Source organism: Adelges cooleyi, unplaced genomic scaffold (assembly GCF_023614345.1).
Source record: "Adelges cooleyi isolate 19-005CV unplaced genomic scaffold, UGA_ACOO_1.1 ACOO_flye_CR_arks_rails_tigmint_CR_PRNA_798, whole genome shotgun sequence".
In the NCBI taxonomy this organism is placed as follows: domain Eukaryota; kingdom Metazoa; phylum Arthropoda; class Insecta; order Hemiptera; family Adelgidae; genus Adelges; species Adelges cooleyi.
Genome location: NW_026096511.1, coordinates 21,937 through 43,373, shown reverse-complemented (window position 1 = coordinate 43,373; position 21,437 = coordinate 21,937). Strand labels below are relative to the sequence as shown.

Here is a 21,437-nt window from a genome sequence, read left to right as displayed (position 1 = left end):
AGCTATACTTTTATCATTATAAATAAATTAATAAATGTTAACGATTTTTTTTTCTTGGTAAAAAATTGACTAAGATAAAAAGTTTAACTTTTTGGTTTCCAATTAAATTAATTGACAGTAACAATCGTTTATTGGTTTCTATAATAAGTAGGTACATTACCTAATAATATATAATAATGTATACTGTATTTTATAGGTAATAATAAATTATTGTTGTTCACAATACAATAAGAAGTTAAAACGAGCGTGTACAATAAAAATAACAGTAGATTTTTATTGTGACAAAAAATAGATAATGAACCGAATAGCTTACAGCATTGAGTATATATTGTATACATTGAATATATACTCAATACTTAAAAGTTACAGGCAGTATAAAAACCCTAATTAATCCGAATTAAGCAGCGTTATGAAATATGATTTTTCAAAAAAAAATTTGGCGGAAATCGGACGAGTCCATTGGTGTGGTTTATTTTTAATGTAAGAGTACTTGTATAAGAAATATTTTTATATTGTTTTTAAAAATAATAAAAAAATCTTTGTTGTCTGAGCTAACCTGTTTAGATTAATTGTTTTAATATGTTTGCCAGTTCACAATAATATTATGAGTTAAAATGTTTATTGTTTTTAAATGTATGAAACATACCTTGTTGCTTTTTCCTGGCCTTGTCGCATATGGCTGGTCTTAGGTGGACTGTATCGCCATTTGGTAGTACGCACCTTCTAGAACACAGGAGAATACCTAGACAAGATTTCTTCAAGATGTGCACATTATGGTTGTTTGTATTCCTCATTGCCCATCCAGAAGCGTGTCTCTTGGCCTCCTCACAATTCGACGGGTACACCAGGCGACAATGGCCATCAGCCCATTCTTCCCAGTGATTGAAACTGCTCACCTTTAAAATAATACAATATATTTTTAATATAGCTAAGCATTTGACTGTTATATATTCTTTCATAGAATGTTTTATTAATGTATATTTTGTTTTATACCTACACGCCATTTCCAGTTCCTTTATTTCAGTTAATATAGTTTTTTACTTTATATTATTTATTTTGATTAAAAAAAGAAAATTTGTAAAAGTCGGTACTGTCGCGATTATATTTAATTTATATCCGTGTATAAGCGTTATAATTGTGGATAGAATTTCTTATTAATTACATAAGTATATAGTTTAAATATTAAGCTAAATATAAAAAATATCCACCATCAAAACCCTCTAACCTCAGTCGTCATCTCGCATAAACCGAATCTTATAAATAACAAATACGAAACAAATTTAAGTTAAGAATTCGTGCCGCTGGGTAATCTTCTCAATTCAAAAACTTTTAATTATTGCATTTGTTGCATTAAAAAAATGCAGATTGTATAAATGTGTTAAGGATAGTAGAAAACATTTCAAAAATTATTAGTTTTATTGGAAAAACGGATGATGTATGTCGTAAGATAGCATATAAGATAATAATATATTTTTGTAAAAATAAGCTATCAGCCAAATTATTTTGCCTGAACTGAGAAAAATAATTATACATAAAAAATATACCTATTTTTTAAAAAATGTATCATACAAATTTGCTAAGATTTTCTTTTAGTAAGTTTTAACATACTAAACATGTATCCTTAGATTTTAAAATTTTTCCTAAAGCTCTACTTTTATCATTATAAATTAATTAATTAATGTTAACGATTTTTTTTTCTTGGTAAAAAATTGACTAAGATAAAAAGTTTAACTTTTTGGTTTCCAATTAAATTAATTGACAGTAACAATCGTTTATTGGTTTCTATAATAAGTAGGTACATTACCTAATAATATATAATAATGTATACTGTATTTTATAGGTAATAATAAATTATTGTTGTTCACAATACAATAAGAAGTTAAAACGAGCGTGTACAATAATAATAACAGTAGATTTTTATTGTGACAAAAAATAGATAATGAACCGAATAGCTTACAGCATTGAGTATATATTGTATACATTGAATATATACTCAATACTTAAAAGTTACAGGCAGTATAAAAACCCTAATTAATCCGAATTAAGCAGCGTTATGAAATATGATTATTAAAACGTATATAATATGGTACTTTACATTTGGTATAATTGAGTCGTTGATATCCCAGTCGGCGATGCGAGAAATAGATTCTGTCGGTGGTCGACCACGAGAGTAACTGTATTCATTACTCATACTATGATCATGGTATTCTTGTTTGCTAAACAAAAAATGTATTAATGTTCATTAGTTCATTGATAAAAATTAGTCGATTTAAACTAAATAATACAATTTTTGTTTCACAACAATTATAATAATCAGTGCTGCTGTAAATAATGCCCACTATTCTCAAAATTTGTTATAAAAATAATACAGGGTGATTTAATAAAGGATAAGACACTGATTTTCTCTTAAAATAATTGCAATTTTGTAGTTTTTCTTTTCTTTATGCTATTTTACAATAATATACAATTTTCGATTTTTTCTTTCTTAGTATTCTCCAGACATTGATTAACTTCTGAAACTATTGGTCACTTATACATATACATATACATTAAACTTTAAAAGTAATTATCTTAAGCTGGTGAACGACCAATCAAATTTGTATTGCAATTAATCTTAGTTTAAAATGTTAATTAAATATAGACGTTACCACTAAGTCTAAAAAGTTGTTTAAGCTCTGGGAAATACTAAAATATTAAGTTATTTTATAATATTGTAAAATAACACCAACAAAATTACAAAATAGCAACTTTTAAGAAAATTTTAAGTGGAAATGCGTATCTCATTTGAATCACTATAAAACATATAGAGTATCTACCGATACGTTAAAAAATTTTAAAATATTTTTTATGATAACCCAACCATTGACTATTGAGACAATGATATAGGTTTTTAATTGGTTAGTTTTACGGAAGTTTTAGTATAAAATATTAAATGCGTTAAATTAGTCTACAAGCTGAATTTATATGAAAACTAATAGAAATGAATGACCTACAATTGTCCAACTAATAGAGATTGGTAGGCAATTGTTTTTTTCCTAGTCCCCGGTGAGTTTTACCGTTTATTTAAAAGTTATGTACATTTAATTCGTCGGTTTTTAGGAGTGTTTTAAGTGTAGATAGTAAGTAATACTATGTTACTATAAGAAGGACGACTATTCGAGTAATGTTAACTATTTAATACAAGCAGGTATATTTTTGGTTACGGATGTGCAGCACGTCTACTACATGTAACATCTACTAAAACGAAGTTATCAAAATCACAAAAATAAGTTTACGTAGGTACAGACAAGTGAACGGCCGACAATAGACGCCATAGACTATTACAACTATTATATATATATTACTAATAGTTAAAAAAAAGTTCCACATTTTTTATAGTTAAAATACAAATTGGGCATAAAATAATATGCTTTTATTAAGTTAAGCTCTAAGTGAAATTTGTATGCGTTTTACCTACTTTGGAATTTTGTATTTGATTTAAATAACCTTGATTACCTAACGATTATTATTTTTTGGATAAGCTTTTATATCAGTGCGCTCAACAGATCTTCCGCTATTACATAAACTTTAAAATGCTAATAAATACAAAAACCATAAATAAAAATGTCAAAACTAATTATTATGGATCAGTCAACATGTTTAGTCAATTTTTTTTGATTAATTGATAAACGTCAACAACATAAGTAATGCATGTTAACAATACTATTTATATTTTTAGAGTTTTGAGTTTTAATAATTATTACTTTAGTTTAGTGGACCACAAATTGTATTGATGTTTAACATCAGAATATAGGTAGCTACAATTAGTAATTCATAGCATTTCAGTTAAACTACTATTTTTAATTCTCTTTGAGTTCTTATTAAGCTACGAAAATATGTTCAAATGAGTTTAAATCCTTCAATTATAATTTATAATATATTATATTTACCCCTTCGTGTTGGGCCTGTCGAGACATCTCTTAATTGTGCCAGACTAGCGACGGTATATTTTATATACAATTAAAAGACACACACGACAAAATTTACGAGGAAATTATACCTACCTACCTCTATTTATTGTGAGGATTTGTAAAGACAATTTTTTCGGAAAATCTGAATTTAAAGCAATAATTGTGTGCATAATATATCACGAGAATTCTTTATTAGTAGTTATTTCTTTATTATATCGTTACAGCTTACATTGAAAACGTTTTTACTACATTTCTAATAAGGTAGAAAATATAACATAATATTTAGTTCCACAGAATGCATTTTACTCGGATCAAGTTAATTATAGAGAAAAAAACAAAACCGAGAGATTAATACATTTGTTCAAATCCTTTAATATATTCAATATTTGGTTTATTGTCAATGTTGTTTTTACTTGAATTCAAAATTTTGTCGTTTGGTCATGTTATTATAATGTATACATTTTATACTTACAACATAGCGACCATGTCGGAACACTTTTGACTGAATTCTCTTTTGCGTTCACTTTGTGTACAGCTACTATAACCGAAAGTTAGCTGGTAGGTTGTATATAGTAGTATAATACCTAGGCGGTACCTACACTAAACGGTAATAACGAAGAGTTTGATGAACGAGAAGATGAGAGAACGTGCGAGACGGACGAGCAACGACTGGGGTCGAGTAGCAAACAGTCACTGCCGGGCGCCGGCTGCTGGCTTGTTAGGCAGTCCTGTGCCGGCGGGTTCGCGTTGCCGGGGCCGACCTCGATCGACCAATGAGAAGTCAAGCCAAACCCACTGAAACGTTTACATTAAAAAAAAATTTAAAAAAAACCCCTCACAACGAGAAAAACGGTAGTCCTTCCGTTCCGCTATAATGTACAATATACCTATGTACTGTGTACATTACAACCGTACACATCATATTGTTATTACTTTAGTATGGTATATACCTATGATTGTGTACTATAACTGTTACTCTTATTGTCATCGCCGCCGGCAAACCGGTAACTGCGGTAACCCCTCCAAACGATTGCCCGCCCTCGCATTATTTACGACCCGAGTGTATCTGCTCTTATCTAAGTACCTAGGTATTCTATATGTTTAACGCTTATAATAATATAATCTTCCAAGACGTCGTGATATCATAAATAACGGGGATGTGCACTTATCATAGCTGGTATATTATAATAATACCTATACGTATAGGTACTGTGGGTAGCGATTATGAGTTCATACGGAAATCATTTTGGTAGGTAGGTACACATGTTTTCGTTGTCTTCTCGGTAGGTACTCAACCTTATTTAATGATTTATTAGTAATTAACTCGGATAATTATTTTACTGACTAAGCAATCAATTTATCTGATTTATCTGACTAAGTAATTAAACGATCAAATAGGGAATGTTGTTCATACCCCAAACGATAATCAATACCGCGATATTTTAATAATAAATTAGCATAATCATTACAATAATAAAATAACGGGTAAATTAAGAAGAGTTGGCATGATAATATATTAACTTTGGTGATGCTTACATTCGAAATTATGTTAATATACGTATAACTAACGCGTAGGTAGGTAGGTAGGTACATCAACTAATACACAAAATATAGTGTACCTATTATAATATAATTTCAAATCTCATAAAACTCACCAATTCAATTGTTTAAATTAATTAAAGTGATTATAATTATGGAAGAATAAAATTACAATACAAATTATATAAAACATTTATACTGAAATATGTTATAGTAATATAAACATTTATAGTAACCATATCGAATTGTCATCACATATAAGTCTTTAGATATAGTAAAATGGAATTTATAGATAACTAATACGATATTTATCGTCTTCCATCTCATCCCTTATATCTCACATTTGCATAACAAAATACGTAGAATTAAAAATAACTGTTGCGATATTTTAGTGCTTGCAATGCCCCAGTTATAGCCTATATTAAAATGTAGGTTATGAGCCTACGGGGTTGGTCTTCCAGGTAGGTAAGGTTCTCTCAAAAAAACTTTGGAGACTATGACGCCCACTACCGGGACAGAAGTAACTGTGCCACCGACTTTGGCTCCTTTCAACCCCCTTTAATCTAAAGCTGCACCAATATATTACCACTATAGATTGCGGTCTGTAGTTCTCGAAAATAAAAATTCAGTGTTTTATCCGCTAACAGTTATTCTACGGTTGAAACGGATATCTTTTATTTTTAAAGAAAATCTGATACCTTACGGTTATGAATACAGTTGTCTACCGGGTGACAATGTGGCGCCAAGGCGAGAACAACATCTTCCTGTGATCACCCGCATGTTGATTCTTATCGTTTCAGATTATGTAGACTGTCAAGTTGCTTTATAGAAAAATCATTGTTTAAATCTGCTACGACGTTTATTGCTATGTATTATAGTCATCGATATTATATACAATATAAAACGCTTCTGTATAATGTTTTAAATTTCGCTACAACTTGACAAAAAAAAAAAATAAAAAAACTACTAAATAATTAGCCCATAACTTTCTCAATCTGAAGGATATGAATGTCAACCTTAGAAACACATGTTTGCGACAAAAATAGTTTTGAAAATACTGCTACGGCTAACGGCAGTACATATGTATACTAAAATTGAAACGATACAGAGAAGGTTACCTAGGAAAATAAAGAAAATTTCTTATCAGGGTCAGAATATATAAAAATGCAAATTTCAGACGTCTATATATTCAATAAAACACGAGATAAATAAAAAATTCCCGTAAAAATTTTAAAAAAAAGTCACCCGATCGTCACCATAATTGGATCAATTCATTAGACAACTAAACAAACTGGTAAAATAAATTAAAAATAAGAGTAACTTATTTACTCTGATTACTCTGATTTTCTCTTATTTATAAACTGGGGAAATTGTGAAATTCTAGAGAAAATTCTAATCCGCGTTGGCGCTATCGACAGACATATAATTGCACAGACAAACACACGTGTACACAGACAAGATTCTCTTGGCTTTCTGTTTTCGATAAGAATAATTCATATGGTCTTACTCCAATGTCGATATGCTAATTCAATATTTTTTAGTGAACCGTAGCTTTTTCATTTAGGAAGCAAAATATTTATACAATATACCGAGTGATCCAAATATTTTCTATTTATTTGTTTGTACAATATTATAAAATTACCATGTATTAACTTTTTTTAGTATTTTCTAGAGCGCGATCAACTTTTGAAAACATAAATATTTAATTAACTTTTTTTAAATCAGAATAATTTGCTGAAAAATGTTGACTGGTCGTTAACCAGTTTTAAAAGTTATTAGAATTTAGGACAATAGGCGGAGTGCGATTAAATAACTCACGAAAATAAAAAAAATACTACATTCCACCCTTATTCCAGTCCTAAACTTTAACAACTTAAAAAGTAATTATTCAAAACAGGTCATCGACAAGCTAAAATTAAAATTGTCAGCAACTTTTTTTTTTTAGCTTTTGAACAGTTTTAATTCTAGTTTCTTAGTAGTTTAAACATAACAAAAATACTTTAATCTATTGTCTTTTATAAAGTATAGTAATTACAATTATACAGAAAACAAACCGCTAGCCGATGCTATGTAGGTACATCTTTATAAATTTTGATTAATCACTAGAGTTTTAATTGTTGGTAACAAAATAACAGTCAAATATCAATAATTAGAATATAATATTTTATATCAGTGAAAATTATTTATTTATGTACCTATTTATCTTTTGTATTGTATGTAAAAAACCGAAAGGATAAAGAGGACGAATCCAAATATAATTGCTTATTTTCTTATAAGAAGTATTTTCAAATGTAAATTATTTGAGCCGTTTATCGTATTATTATAGATTATAGATATTATTAAACATAGATATTGAAAAACTATGTTTCAACTTTCACCCCTTTGTCGACTGTCGAGTCAAAATAGTATAATAATGTATTGTTATTATATTATAAATAACGCTTTGTAATGTTCGGGTAACGTCGTTAATGATATTATAGAAATGTAATTAATAACGACCGTGCATTTCAATGGGAATGAACACCCTGAAGTATTTCCAATGAAACGGTAATCGATTAAAAATAAAATCCTGCGATTTGCGGCCGGATAATTTCAATAATATACACTTATTATAACGATACACTATTAATACATGCTGTACCATACACATGACCTATAGACTGATTACGTCATTGTGTGAGTTTATTGTTGATTTTTTTTTTATTGTCAATGAAAATATACACTTTTATATACGCCGCGCAGATCTGCCATGGTGTATTGAGCAAACACAAAATAAACGTTAAAATCGTGACGTAAAAAGGTATAGTAATATATACATAACATATATATATATATATATATATATGTACATAAACATATTACTGTTTTTTTTTTTATACCTACCTACACCTTTTATTAGGTGCTATACCGAGCACGCGATTACACACACACGTCACACAGCAAAATAAATGCGCCCTTTTTGTCTGCGCGGTGTATTTTCTAACGTCAGCATGGGTAAGATTATGATATTATATTTTTTTATTTATCACGGACAGTAAGAACCCAAAAAAGTTACAGACTACTTAAAGCCTAACGGCTAAAATTATAAAACATAAATATTTAATTGAGGTGCTGTACTTACAAATAGACATCAAAGCGTTTTTTGAAAGTGATTTTATTCAATTTTATCACTTTTTTTTATAATAATTCCTGAAGGCCGTGACTTCTCCGCCCTCTCGGATAAAATAAATTTCAAATAAACGCTTTGATGCTTATTTGTAAATACAGCACCCCAATTAAATATTTTCTAACTTTGCTGGCTTACACTGTGCTTGGTTTGGACTGTACTGGCTTGAAAATACTAACTACTGATTTGCATCGATGCGTTTTTCGAAAGTGATTTATTTTCAGTATGCTTAAACATGTAGAGATGAAAAATAATTTTTTAGGATGCTGTGATAGTTTAAATAATAAATTAACCATTGAAATAGAGTCCTAGTTATTGAACTAATAATTACACATCACAGTTTAACCTTTACATTAAGATTATGTAAACAATTGCCTATACTTTACTCCTTAAAAATGGGCGCTGCGACGCCCTCTTTAAAAATGAGTAAGTTTTTTTTTGTTTTTTCAAATTTTGAATTCGAAGAAGAAATTTTTTTCAACTTTTACTTCGAGCTTGCTACTTAGAGTTGCTACTCTAAGAAATTGGTGCAGTATTAAAAAAGTTCAGTGTCGGTTGATCGGTTTATTGGCAACATTCACCTGTTTAGTTATTTTGGATAAATTTAATCATTCGTTTAATTGTGCTCCTTGTGAAATTATATTCGTTTATTAGGATGAATATTTTGTTACAAAATTAAAAAAATATCAATATATTATGGATTTGTACCTTTCATAGTTAACATAAATATTATAAATGTATATCAATTTATCAATTTCAGAGCGTCGGACTAGACATTCATCAATTAGAACTGTTGCAAACCATATATAAACCTTACAAAATGACTATCAATGGAGTCAAGCAGGAGGAAATCAGACGAGTTGTGGAAAATACTTTTGGAATGGAATGGGACGTTCCTGGAAATACTTTTAAATTTTTTTCTGGTAACATATTGATAATCAATCAAATTACCTATTTTTCGGACAATTTAGGTCGACCGTTATGACCGTTAAGGTCTTAACACCCGATCAATTAATATTTGTTGAACCTAATGGCTAATACCAGATGACTCTTTTAATGCCTTACACTAGGTTACTCTTAAAACAATAGCAATTTTGTAGTGTTAACTTTTAAGATTATTTTTATCTATGTTTCAGTACAATGTTAGAAAACATTCAAATTTTTACCTTTTATAGTATTTGCTGTGGTTTATCAGCTTTTGAAACTTAAATATTAACATATATACTTAAATCAATTTTTGAGTTAAAAATATTTACTGATAATTTTGACTAGTTCATAACCACTTTTGAATAACTATTTTTATAGTTATTTTAGTTTAAAATGATTGAAGGGTGACATTTCGAAAGATACTATTCCACTTTATCTTCTTTGCGAAACTTATTAGAAAGTTATAGCAAAAATCTGAAGTTTTCCAAAAAAAATTAAATTATCCACTTTACAAGCCGATACGTAGCATCATGGATATGTCTTTTTCTACACATTGTCTTGTCAATATACTACATTAAAAAAAAAAAAGTAAATGAATAATTTTACATCAGAGTACCTTATTAGAAGTACCTAATTTGGAGTACTTTATGAACAAAATTAAATTACGAACAAAATTAAATTATGAATACAAACAGTATATAACAGTATAATATTATTTTAAAATTTTGATCTTTTGTAAACAATAATTTTGCATTTTTGATGCAACTTAAGTTTTGCATGGTTTAGGTTGGACCATTTCTGTTAATGGTAATATCAAAATTGAAAAAGAATAATACATAAACAATATCTTTTATTTTTTTTACTTACAGGTGCAATTCTTTTAAATTTGTTATTGTATGGTTTTTACACTTAATTAAAGATAGTTTTTCTAAGAATATTTATTTTTAAGAACTATAAAATAGAGCATGTTTCTTCACATATAAATCATTTTAAATTATAACTGACCTAACTGCAAATAATGTTGTACAAATTAGCTCTACTTTGAGTTTTGACATATATTGATAATTGATTCTAATAACCTAAAATTCGTTTTTATGTAATTGATAACACAATCATAGATTAGACTTGCTTATGCGGAATCGTCGTGCACACGTCAGCTGTTACTAAACTTGTCAATTATCATTTACATGACATACATTAAAACGCGCAATTAGCGTCTCCAAAAAATGGTGTTTTTGAAATTTTCATGTCTTAGCTGTAGCACATAGCCAAAAAAATTGTTAGTTACAAAAGCGTTCTTTACAACAGCGTTACAAAAGCGTATCTGATACGAGATATGAGACAAGAGATAAGGTGTAGGGGAAAGGGGTAAAATATAGGAGATAAAATATAAGAGATTTGGGGTAATTGGTAAGAGATGATGAGTGGGGTTGAGAATGGGTTAAATACATATTATAATGGTTTTAGACCTATTTCATAGGTCCATGGTAATTCGAAGGTAGGCAGGTGGAGTAGTAAGCTTATAGTGTGTCCGGCAATATCATACGTTACAACTGGTTTAATTTTAAAATGAATGACTTAATTAACAACTAAACAATTTGTATACAGATCAGCACGATTCTATGAATTTATTTGAGGTTTTGTGGAAATTGAACTATAGAAATATCAAACGTTCTGACAATATCAAGGTATTCAAGTTCTCAAATTAACTAGTGTAAAATCTAAATTAAACATATACCAACTATTGACAATTATTGAAATTGTGATTTAATATGCGTTGGTTCCCTGTGACTTTTTTTAATTATTCTTTTTCGCACTATTTTTATACTTATGAAATAACTAAATTTTGATATAATTTTCAACCATACAACTCCAATCATATGAATTCAAAATATGTATACGGTTTTACTATCCAGGATGATTTTTTTAAGAATAAGATACTCTCTAAAAATAATTGCTATTTTATGGTGAAAACTAACGCCTCGTCTTTAATGAAACACTCTGTGAACTAAAGGTAACTGAAGTTTAAAATTGAGGTCAGGAGATGGAGTGCGGTTAAGTGATATATTTTTTTTTTTTTTTCTCTTGGCTTTACGGGCCATTTAGGTCCATTGCCGCAACAACCACTTGCCTCCAGCCATCTCTATCTTGAGCTAGTTCTTTTGCGTCGTTTACTCCCAACCTCGATGCATCTTTTGTAATCCTGTCTTTCCACCGCTGTCTGGGCCGTCCTCTCGGCCTTCTTGTGTCTGGCATCCAACTCGTTGCCAATCCTATAGGGCCTTCGGACCTCCACACATGTCCAGCCCATCCCAGTCTACTACTCTTAAGCACTCCATTTATATTTGTTTCGCCGTACAGTTCTTCTACTTCTCGGTTTGTTCTTAATTCAAAGTCCCCTAGGGCGTTTCTTTTTGGCCCAAATATCCTTCTAAGGACTTTTCGTTCAAACGTAGCTAGTCTATTCTCATCCGTCTTTGTTGTTGCCCGTGCGCCACAGGCGTATAGTGCTACCGGTCTTATCAGAACTTTGTACAGCGTTATTTTCGTTTTCCATGATAACATCTTTGACTTGAGTAGGGGTACTAGTCCAAAGTAGCATTTATTTGCGGCTACCAGTCTTAGTCTTATTTCTTCGTGGCTGTCAGCGTTCTCATTGACGTTTACCCCTAAGTATTTGAAGTTTGCCACCCTTTCAAAGTTATAATTATTCACTTCCAAGTGTCTTATTTCATGATTGTGTCTCGTGACTATCATGTACTTTGTTTTTCCCTCATTCACCATTAATCCCATTTTTCCACTCTCTTCTAACAGTTTACTAGTAGTTCTCTTAAGGTCTTCCTCACTCTCCGCCATTATTATAACATCATCTGCGTACCCTGCTACTACCAGTTGTTAGCCATTTCCCGTTTTGATTCCTGTTGCTCCAGTTAAGGTTTCTCTCATAGCTGATTCCAGCGCTATATTAAAAAGGGCTGGTGACAAGGCATCTCCCTGTCATAAGCCTGTCCTTACCTCAAATTCTTCTGATTCTTCCCCTCCGTACTTTACTTTGCATTTCGACCCATGCACACATGCTCTAATCATTCTTATGATGTTTCTTGGTATCCCCAATTGGTCCATTATTTTCCATAGTTTTTCTCTATTCACTGAGTCGTATGCAGCCTTGAAGTCCACAAACAGTAAATGCACATCTTTGTCAAACTCATGACTTTTTTCTACTATCTGTTTGTTTACTATCTTTGTCTACTATCTGGTTAAGTGATATTAAACTTTAATATATTTAAGAGTAATTGCTCAAAACCTGGTTTGATATGCTGTTAAATTAATTAATTACGTACATAATTTATAGTTTTATAACCTTAAGTTCATATGACTTGCACGTAAACGATGTTGTTTTTTATGAAAAATGTAATAAAAGTATGGTGAATTAAGGATAGTTTAAAATAGTCCAAGTTAATTTTTCAAGATACTGGTTTGGTCATTGCTGTTATAAACAATCACTCTGTATTAATAAATTGTTTTCAGGTTAAAAAACTCTCGTTTGTGGAAGTAAATAAATACCTAATGGAGTTTGAGAGATGCTTCAAATTACATGGTCAAAAAGGATATCTTAATTTTCAACAGCTTTCAGAAGTTTTCGATTATTGGCCGACTGTAAATGGTGCATTGAACAACCAATTTAAAAACATTGTCCCCGAAAAAGACGGTAATACAGATAAGCTGAGGAGCTGGTTTCACATGATGTAGAATAATTTTAATTTTTAATTCAATTTTAGATGCAAATGTAATGAACGCGGTGGATTTCTTGTTGACTATGATGGAAATCAAACCAAAAGTAAGCGCAATACGTCATCAAAATAATAATAAAGAAGATAAATAAATTCTCTAGATATATTTAATAAAACATTTCTAGATGAGGAATTAAAAAAAAAAAAAACAAATAAACAGTTCCTATGATTTTTATTTCTGTTGAAATTATTTTTAATATATTAAAAAAACTCGGTCTAAACGTAAATAACAAATTAAAATCAAAATAAGGTATTATTTAAAACAAAAAAAACTATAAATCGTTAAAAAAAAGAAATAATTCAATTTTTTTTTAATTTTATTGTCGCTCTGACTATATATTTTTCTTTTACAATGTTCTTTTTTTGCATATTTTGAACTCATATCTCTTCTGTTATTTTGATTTTTTGTGAAGAGGACATCATATCCTTTAAAAAAATCGTATAAACGTGTTTATGAAAAAGTGCGTAGGCCAGAGCGAAATGTTTATAAAAACAAATTGTTTGACCGATTAAAAAAAAGGAGCTAAGTTTTAGCGTAGGTTTTATTAAAAACCTAAATTTTACTATGAATACAAACATTTAAAAAAATAAAGAAATGTCTAAATACAAATATTAGCTTTGAAATTTGGGTTGATAATATATAAACAAAACGAAGAGAGAAATAAGATGAAGTTCTCATTATATTATGTTGATTATTGATATGTTGATGATTCTTAGTTAAATATGCGAAGCTCTGTTAAGATCACATTTTTTTTAAATCACTGTCAAAGATGCTGTGGTAGAAAAATAAATTAACTATAGAAATAATAGAACCGGGTTCTGTCTGTGTGTGACAGGTTGAAACGGTCGACTAGGGGATAGGAGGAAGCGGATAGGGGAGATTATAATATCGTTGCAGAGTGCAGCTGCTTCTCTGCCCGTCGAGCAGGTACGGTTTTCTGTGTGTGCAGTGTGCCTGTTTACTGTGCCTGTGTGTGTGTGTGTGCCACCCGCTCCTTCTGGCGGGGCCCGTCTTCCCTTGTCGTTCGGCCCCCGGGGCGGCGGGTGTGCCGCCGCGTTTCGTGTTGCACGCCAATTCGGCCGGACCACTTGTCAACGTTTGACAGGCCGTTGCCCGTTGTGTGTGTGCGCGCCGTTGGTTGCATGCGGCGGCGGCGGCGGCTATACCGGCCGTCGTGTCTTCGTCCGTCCCGTGTATTGTATGTAGGTATATGCAGTATGCGGCATGTGGTAGGTATGGTCTATGGCCGACGTGCCGGTCCCTCTTGCAACGATTGTGTGTGTGTGTGTGTGTGTACACGCCGACAAAAGAATATAGGGGGCAAGAAGAAGAAAAGAAGAGGACAAGAAAGAAATTCTCAAAACCCATATCTCCATCTCCTCCTCCACCGTCCACCGGGTCTAGAAAATACCTGTTCGGGGACGGGACGCGCATACAATGAAACATTCTGGGTGTATTATATATTTTTGGGTATAGTACATTTTCGTATATATAATTATATAATATTATACTTGAATTATTGTACTTACCTACCACGGCAATACCGAAGTAATGTGTTATTACATCGACTTATACCTATTACCTACCCTTGGACAATGATACTTGGCTAAGATTTTGTCTTTTGTACGCCGAAAAATATATTCTCGTGTAAAAGTTAGTGTTCAAACGTGCAAATAATAATTCTGGACCGACAATGTATAATAAATTATTACATATTTGTACGTAAATATTGCTGTCCTGTGAAATTAAATTTGTGTTCTCGGTTCGCCCCATTGCTATACTATATACTATTAACAATAATTATTATTCAAATGATTTCCATAACTCGCATAAACCAAAATATTATTATGTACGTTTAACCTAAACTGAGGTATTTGAACCCACAACTGCAGTAAATAATAATTATTATTACCTGAGCAAATAGTGTCAAAACTACAGCTGTCGGCCGGGATCATATTATTTTGTTCTAAAGCCCGTGTTTTTTACTAGTAGGTAAATAAATGCTATTTTTAACTCTAAACAAACGTTAGTGGAATACATATTTTACTTATATAAATGTTAAAAAAGTAACGATTCCATAGGAAAAATATACAGTGTAGTTTAACCATGAGATATTATATAATTATCCTATAGGTAGGTATAGACTGTTTTGAAATCTACAACTCTTTTTTACAGTAAACGGCCAACTGTTATAAAGACAAAAACTACTTGCAAGGTTTTTTTTATGAGACTTTTTTTTGGGGTTGTGGTATTATCCGTGTTTTGTAACCTATTCTAGTCCACATGTCGTTCCCGTGCACGTGGGGTCAGCCACCTCGGCTTAGTGCTTCCTTAACCCTCCTTCGTTTATACTTAATGTATATATTTTGTATTTTAACGGGAAAAATGTAAATACGGTGGTGTTTATGGTAAGGCCAAAGCTAGGAGCATCCGATGAAAATATACATCACAAACTAAATGACTGAAAAAATATTATTGGTTTACCCACACGAAAGTGTAACAAAAAAAACTGTCTCTGTATTGGCATTGATAAACCAGATTGATAAAATCTTTGTTTAAGAAAGACTGGCGTCGTAAACGTTTGCCTTTGAGTTTGCAAAAGCAATATGAGAATATATTGTAAAAAGGTTAATTTTCGTCTGAATTTTCTTAATGTAGTCATAATTAATATAACTGTAATGGTCTTATCGAAATACTATACATATTATTATTACTGTAACGGTGTGTCATCTGTTGCTGCAATACCTGTTGAGAGCTAAGTGTGTATGAGAGAGAAAAAGAGAGAAAAATGTCTTCCACCAAACCGGTTTAAAGGTCGTCCGGTTTTTTTTTCATATATATTATATATATATATATATATAAAGAGCTGGCACGCTGGCTGGCAGTGTGTGGTCGATATAATAATAATAGACGGTTTTCGATGATGATAATAATAATGCATGTGCGTGTGCAGCAGTATTCATGCATTTAGTGTTTTTTTTTTTTTGGGAACCCCTTCGAACGCTATATAGCCCTCCGCCTCACGACGGGGTGCTACCCATTGCATATCTTTACATCCCTTTTGTGTGTGTGTCATATATATATATATATATATATATATATATAATAATATCATGCCCGAGTTTCTACATGATATAATGTAATGCGGTCTATACAATATATAATGTGAGAGAGAAATATATTCCAGAGAAACCCCGTGTCGCGTCGCACCCTCGTCACCTAATATCTTGGAATATTATAATGTATATATGCATGTGCTAAAATGCAAATGGCGCGGATCCCAAGACGTTTGGAGATTTCTTCTATTTCTTTTTTTCTTAAACAAAATCCCAGAGGAACTCGACCGATAACGGTTTTGTATCTAATTTTTTACTTTACAGCGATAACGGATGTCGGTTATAAAATTTGAATTTAGGTTAACGCATATATTGAGTAACAATAAACAATATAATAACATGGAGGAGCTGTAAGACCCGAATCGAACGGGAACGAAAGGATCGAAAGTGTTTTCTATAACCAGTTTAGAAAACAGCACCTTAAATCGACGTCCTTTGCGACTTTGTCAACCGGTGGTGTAATTATTGCTTCGGTTTCAAGCAAAACGGCCAAAATGATACTTCTCTACTTTTAGTTCTGCTTGTACCTATTCGTTCGGCGGTTTTTGTCAACTGTTATTCTTGTTTGTTTTCTAAAAAAAAAAACAATTTTATTGATTTTCTCTTTAAGTCCCTCTATTAGTTAAATGTCATTCAGTCAAGTTTATCTAATTGTCACAATGTCAATCATTCTACGAAGCTTGAAAATGTATTATCAAAATTATTTAAATATGCTTACTAACGTCATTCTTAATTACAACGTATTTATTTTAACTGAAACTTGGCTTTCTGCTGACGTCGCTAATACCCAGCTGGCTGTTGAAGGGTGTGTGATTCACAGGTGTGATTGGGATGCCAATACCAGTAAATGTACACGGGGGGGAGGGGGGGCTTATTGCGATGAAGAAAGTGCTTAGGCCGGTTTCAATTGGATCTCTCGATCCTTATCTCTCTTATCCTAATGATAATGGTTGTACCTCTCGATTTAGTCTTCGCTAACAGAAGTGATGTCCATGTTGGAAAAGCCCTTGATTATCTCCTGCCTTGTGATTCCTATCGTCCCACGAACTTAGTACTATCGACCGATCTAAGTGTGTTGTCTTTGCTGCGGACATTAAATGTAGAAATCTTGTCCTCTTTTCTTTATTATTATAGGTGTTTTATCTCTTTGAAAAGGTGAACACTTTTATCTGTTTTGCGTCAACATGTTTTTACCGTTGAAAATCATCAACGTTTTTTTTTTTTTTTTTTATTAAAATCTTTTTTGTTTTTTACCATTGCGACCAACGGTATATTATATCGACTCAAAACCGGATAGAACGAGTAATTTCCTCGTACGCCGGTGCATGAAACACACCACACGGGCTAAAGAAATACAGTGCAAACACAAATGCAGCCGCTTCCCAAGCTCGACGACCGGTTCGGCGCGTTAAAAAAAAAAATAAAAAAATGATATAAATATAAATAAATACCATTTTACGACGCACTTGACTCGAAAATTCCTATATAATAATCGTCTACCCGAGTTTGTGGGCTTATACAACAATATATATGTATACATATTACATGGGTTCATCGGCAGCGCAACAATAGGCCGGTCCAAAAACCTAACTGCGGCTACAGTGTAAAATTTTAAGTTTTTCTAAAAAAATACTAAACGTCTCAAAGAGATCAACGTTTTACGTATTTTCAGACAACATGTCTTATTCTGCCATAGTGGTTTTAATGTCACGCCAAACAGAAGGACCAAAGTCAGTCTGCCAGACAGAACGCGTATAGTTAGAAGACAAAAAAAAAACCACTGAATATAATCACCTATAATATAATGCACACTGAATATACGGTAATAGTTATAATATGTGTATATATATATATATTTGTTTTTTGTACGCGCCGTGTTTCCGAAGGCGATTACAAAACATGCAAATTTGGTTCGTGCCATTTCAACTGTGTCTGCAATCTATATTTATAAATTATAATATAGTGTTATTGTTAGTAAACTATTATGTGCTCAAATGTTTTAGTAAACGGTGTGTAAATGACGAAACGATAATATTTTCTAAGTTAATCGATCACCGATCTATTGTAGCCGCTGGACAACCATTGTGTCGATCCCGTTCCGTTCAAGTTACAAATTACCGAAAATAAACATACCAATGTCTGTTAAAATACAATATTAAATGATATACATAACATATTATGCGCCAATGGCCTTTGATAACGAGGCAAAATTATTGATAAAAACAAATATATACATATAATATGTAAATATCCAGCGTGCGTCCACTGCCGTGTATCCTATACACGAAGCATTGCAATCCTATTGAACGCGTGTAAATTTTACCATACATTTTGCCACCTTTTTGTGAGTGAACGGCTGAACAGAACTGATCATATGAGATATCAATAAATTGAGAAAGTTGTATAGAAGGGTACGGGCAAAAAGCATATATATATTGTTTCAATGCTTTCTTAGTTACAAGCAAAACAGTACAACATTAAAGTTATTATGTAGGGCGACGACGATGTTGCTGAAGTGGTCAGAGAGGGATCGGGGGGTCCTTTCATTTTTTATATTCCGCAATAATGAGTGAATACTCTGTGTCATTTCTACTTCTATATACAAAAAAAAAAAAAAAATACTAATATCCCAATATGTGTTTTGGGTACTATATACTCCCAATAATATTAAACCAGTCATAAAAAAATGTAAATTTAGTTTACTTGGCCGGAAGTCGAAGTTTGTTATCCTACTTCCGACCTATTAAATATAGCACTTGTTATAGTAGGAATATAGTAGGAAAACTATAACAGGAATACAAACTTCAACTTCCGGCCAAGTAAACTAAATTTTAATTTTTTAATGACTGGTTTAATATGTAGACAGATTTTTATTTGTCGGCAACGATGCATAATACATATATTACATTATGGTATTTACTTAGTTCCTATATTATATTACGTATTTTAAGGCTTATGTTGAAACAATTATTTTTTTTTGCTTAGCGACCATTTACACTGAGTTAACTAAGTGTTTTTGTTGGGAACACGCAGTAGTCAAATACTAAGTTGGTTATTGGTATTAATTATATTATTTAACCTGCTTATTAAGTAATACTAAAATATTATTAATAACATCTTTTATAAAATAATTGCAATTTTGTAGTGTTCCTTTTTAGAGAACATTTTTGCTTATGTTATTTTACAACATTAAGCTGCGCATGGAAACTTTCTTGACCTAAACTTCAAATGTGAATAGTTGAAAAGTAATTATGCAAATATGTTTATCGACTAGACGTTTTATTGATTATGCCACTCTGATTTAAATAAGTAATAAAAATGTTGTTATTTTACTTTTAACAATTACCCTTTATGTAACTATACTTTATGTAAGAAGATTTTTTCTGCTAAATATTAAATATAATAATAAGGGTTTGGTAACATGAAAATAACTGAATATAATATGCAATAAAGATATTTTAATAATGATATAAAAATATTTTCATTAAATCTAACAATTTATAATACATATTACAAATCACTATGTATGGTTCATAATATGTAAAATACTTTTAACATTTCGAACTTCTCAACATAACTTTTCCAATTTTTGGGCTATCAAGTTTGGATTAAGCTTAAAATAAGCGCAAGTCTTAACTCCATCAATACGGGGTCTTGCCAATACTGGTACATTTAATAATAAAATAATACCTTGGATAAAAGTTATTGTGGCCCATAGACGCAAAAAATTCCCTAAACCTAATCTTTCTTAACCCAACCCGCATAAATACGACTTTAATGGGGTGTGAGTACTATACTTGCTTCACTGTATCGGATTTCAATAATATTTTTACAGTTCCTATGCCTTTTCATACATTTCAGTGTTATTTTTTGTAAGTTATAATAATTTGGTTACCAAACTATTATTAAAACGATTGTATAGTCATTAGTCACGCTATTTACATATTTTTCGGTTATATTTTTTTATTTTATAGTAGTTTTGTATTTTTTTGAACCTGTATAAAATCTAGTACGGATGTATAATACAGTAACACGTCGGCATTGCGGGGTCGATATATATATATTGTATTATGTGATATTATGTGTGTTCGGCGAAGGTGGTGCGGCGGCACAATACAATGTATGACGTTTGTATTATTATACATTTATATATACATATAATGTTGCCGACATATAATTAGACACTGTAACGTTTACAATGCGCGTATTAACGGCTATAATGTTTAAGTATTTCCGGTCCGGTAAATGAGGAAAACGACGTTTTGAATATCGCGACGGATTGTACGACAAAGTAAAAGCGTTATAATAATGGGACGCCACAACAATACGATTAAAAATAATTAATATTTAATTGCTATTCCTAATTTGATGAAATATAATTTGGATTATTAATCATTACCAGGATAAGTATATTTCAAATATTTTATTATATTAAGTGTAATCTGATGACAGTATGATTTTTTCGAAAATAACAGTTACCAATAATTTGTAACAATGTACTTTTGTTTTTACGAATGAATTTATAATTATTCCTAGCATTGTTTTTTTACTTGTGCTTAAAAATAAAAGCTTTAATACTGTAAAACGATCTGAACACGACCTGTTGTCATAGTACAATTTACATATTAAATTATACATTATTTCTACCGTTTATTGTCTTCGAATTGATTTATAATTTGCTAACATATTGTAACAACTCGATGCAAATTAATTTTTTTTTTATCTCAAACAGTTTAGAGCAATTTTAGAACAAATTATTTCTCTATTGAAAAAATTGTTAGTCCAACTAATATATACATCGTGATCATTCTATCGCGAACCACTACAATATCTCATAGTGTTTACTGTTTAATAAGAAATTTAATTTCATACTGGTTTTAAACATTAGGATCCCAATTTTTCACCATTTTTTTTTCCTTCCATTCAAAACTAATTATTTTTATATTA

The 21,437-nt window shown here is 31.0% G+C and overlaps 1 protein-coding gene across 1 annotated transcript; it reads right to left on the bottom strand.

The window, feature by feature from the left end:
* Positions 1–646: 646 nt before the first annotated feature.
* Positions 647–4,616, bottom strand: LOC126845539 (transcription factor glial cells missing-like; the record flags this gene model as incomplete). The annotated part of the gene is made up of 3 exons (XM_050584201.1): positions 4,423–4,616; positions 2,096–2,216; positions 647–896 (listed from the first exon to the last, which is right to left on the bottom strand). Coding segments are annotated over exons 1-3 (385 nt in total), but the record flags the coding sequence as incomplete, so codon positions are not given.
* Between the last annotated feature and the right edge of the window lie 16,821 nt (positions 4,617–21,437).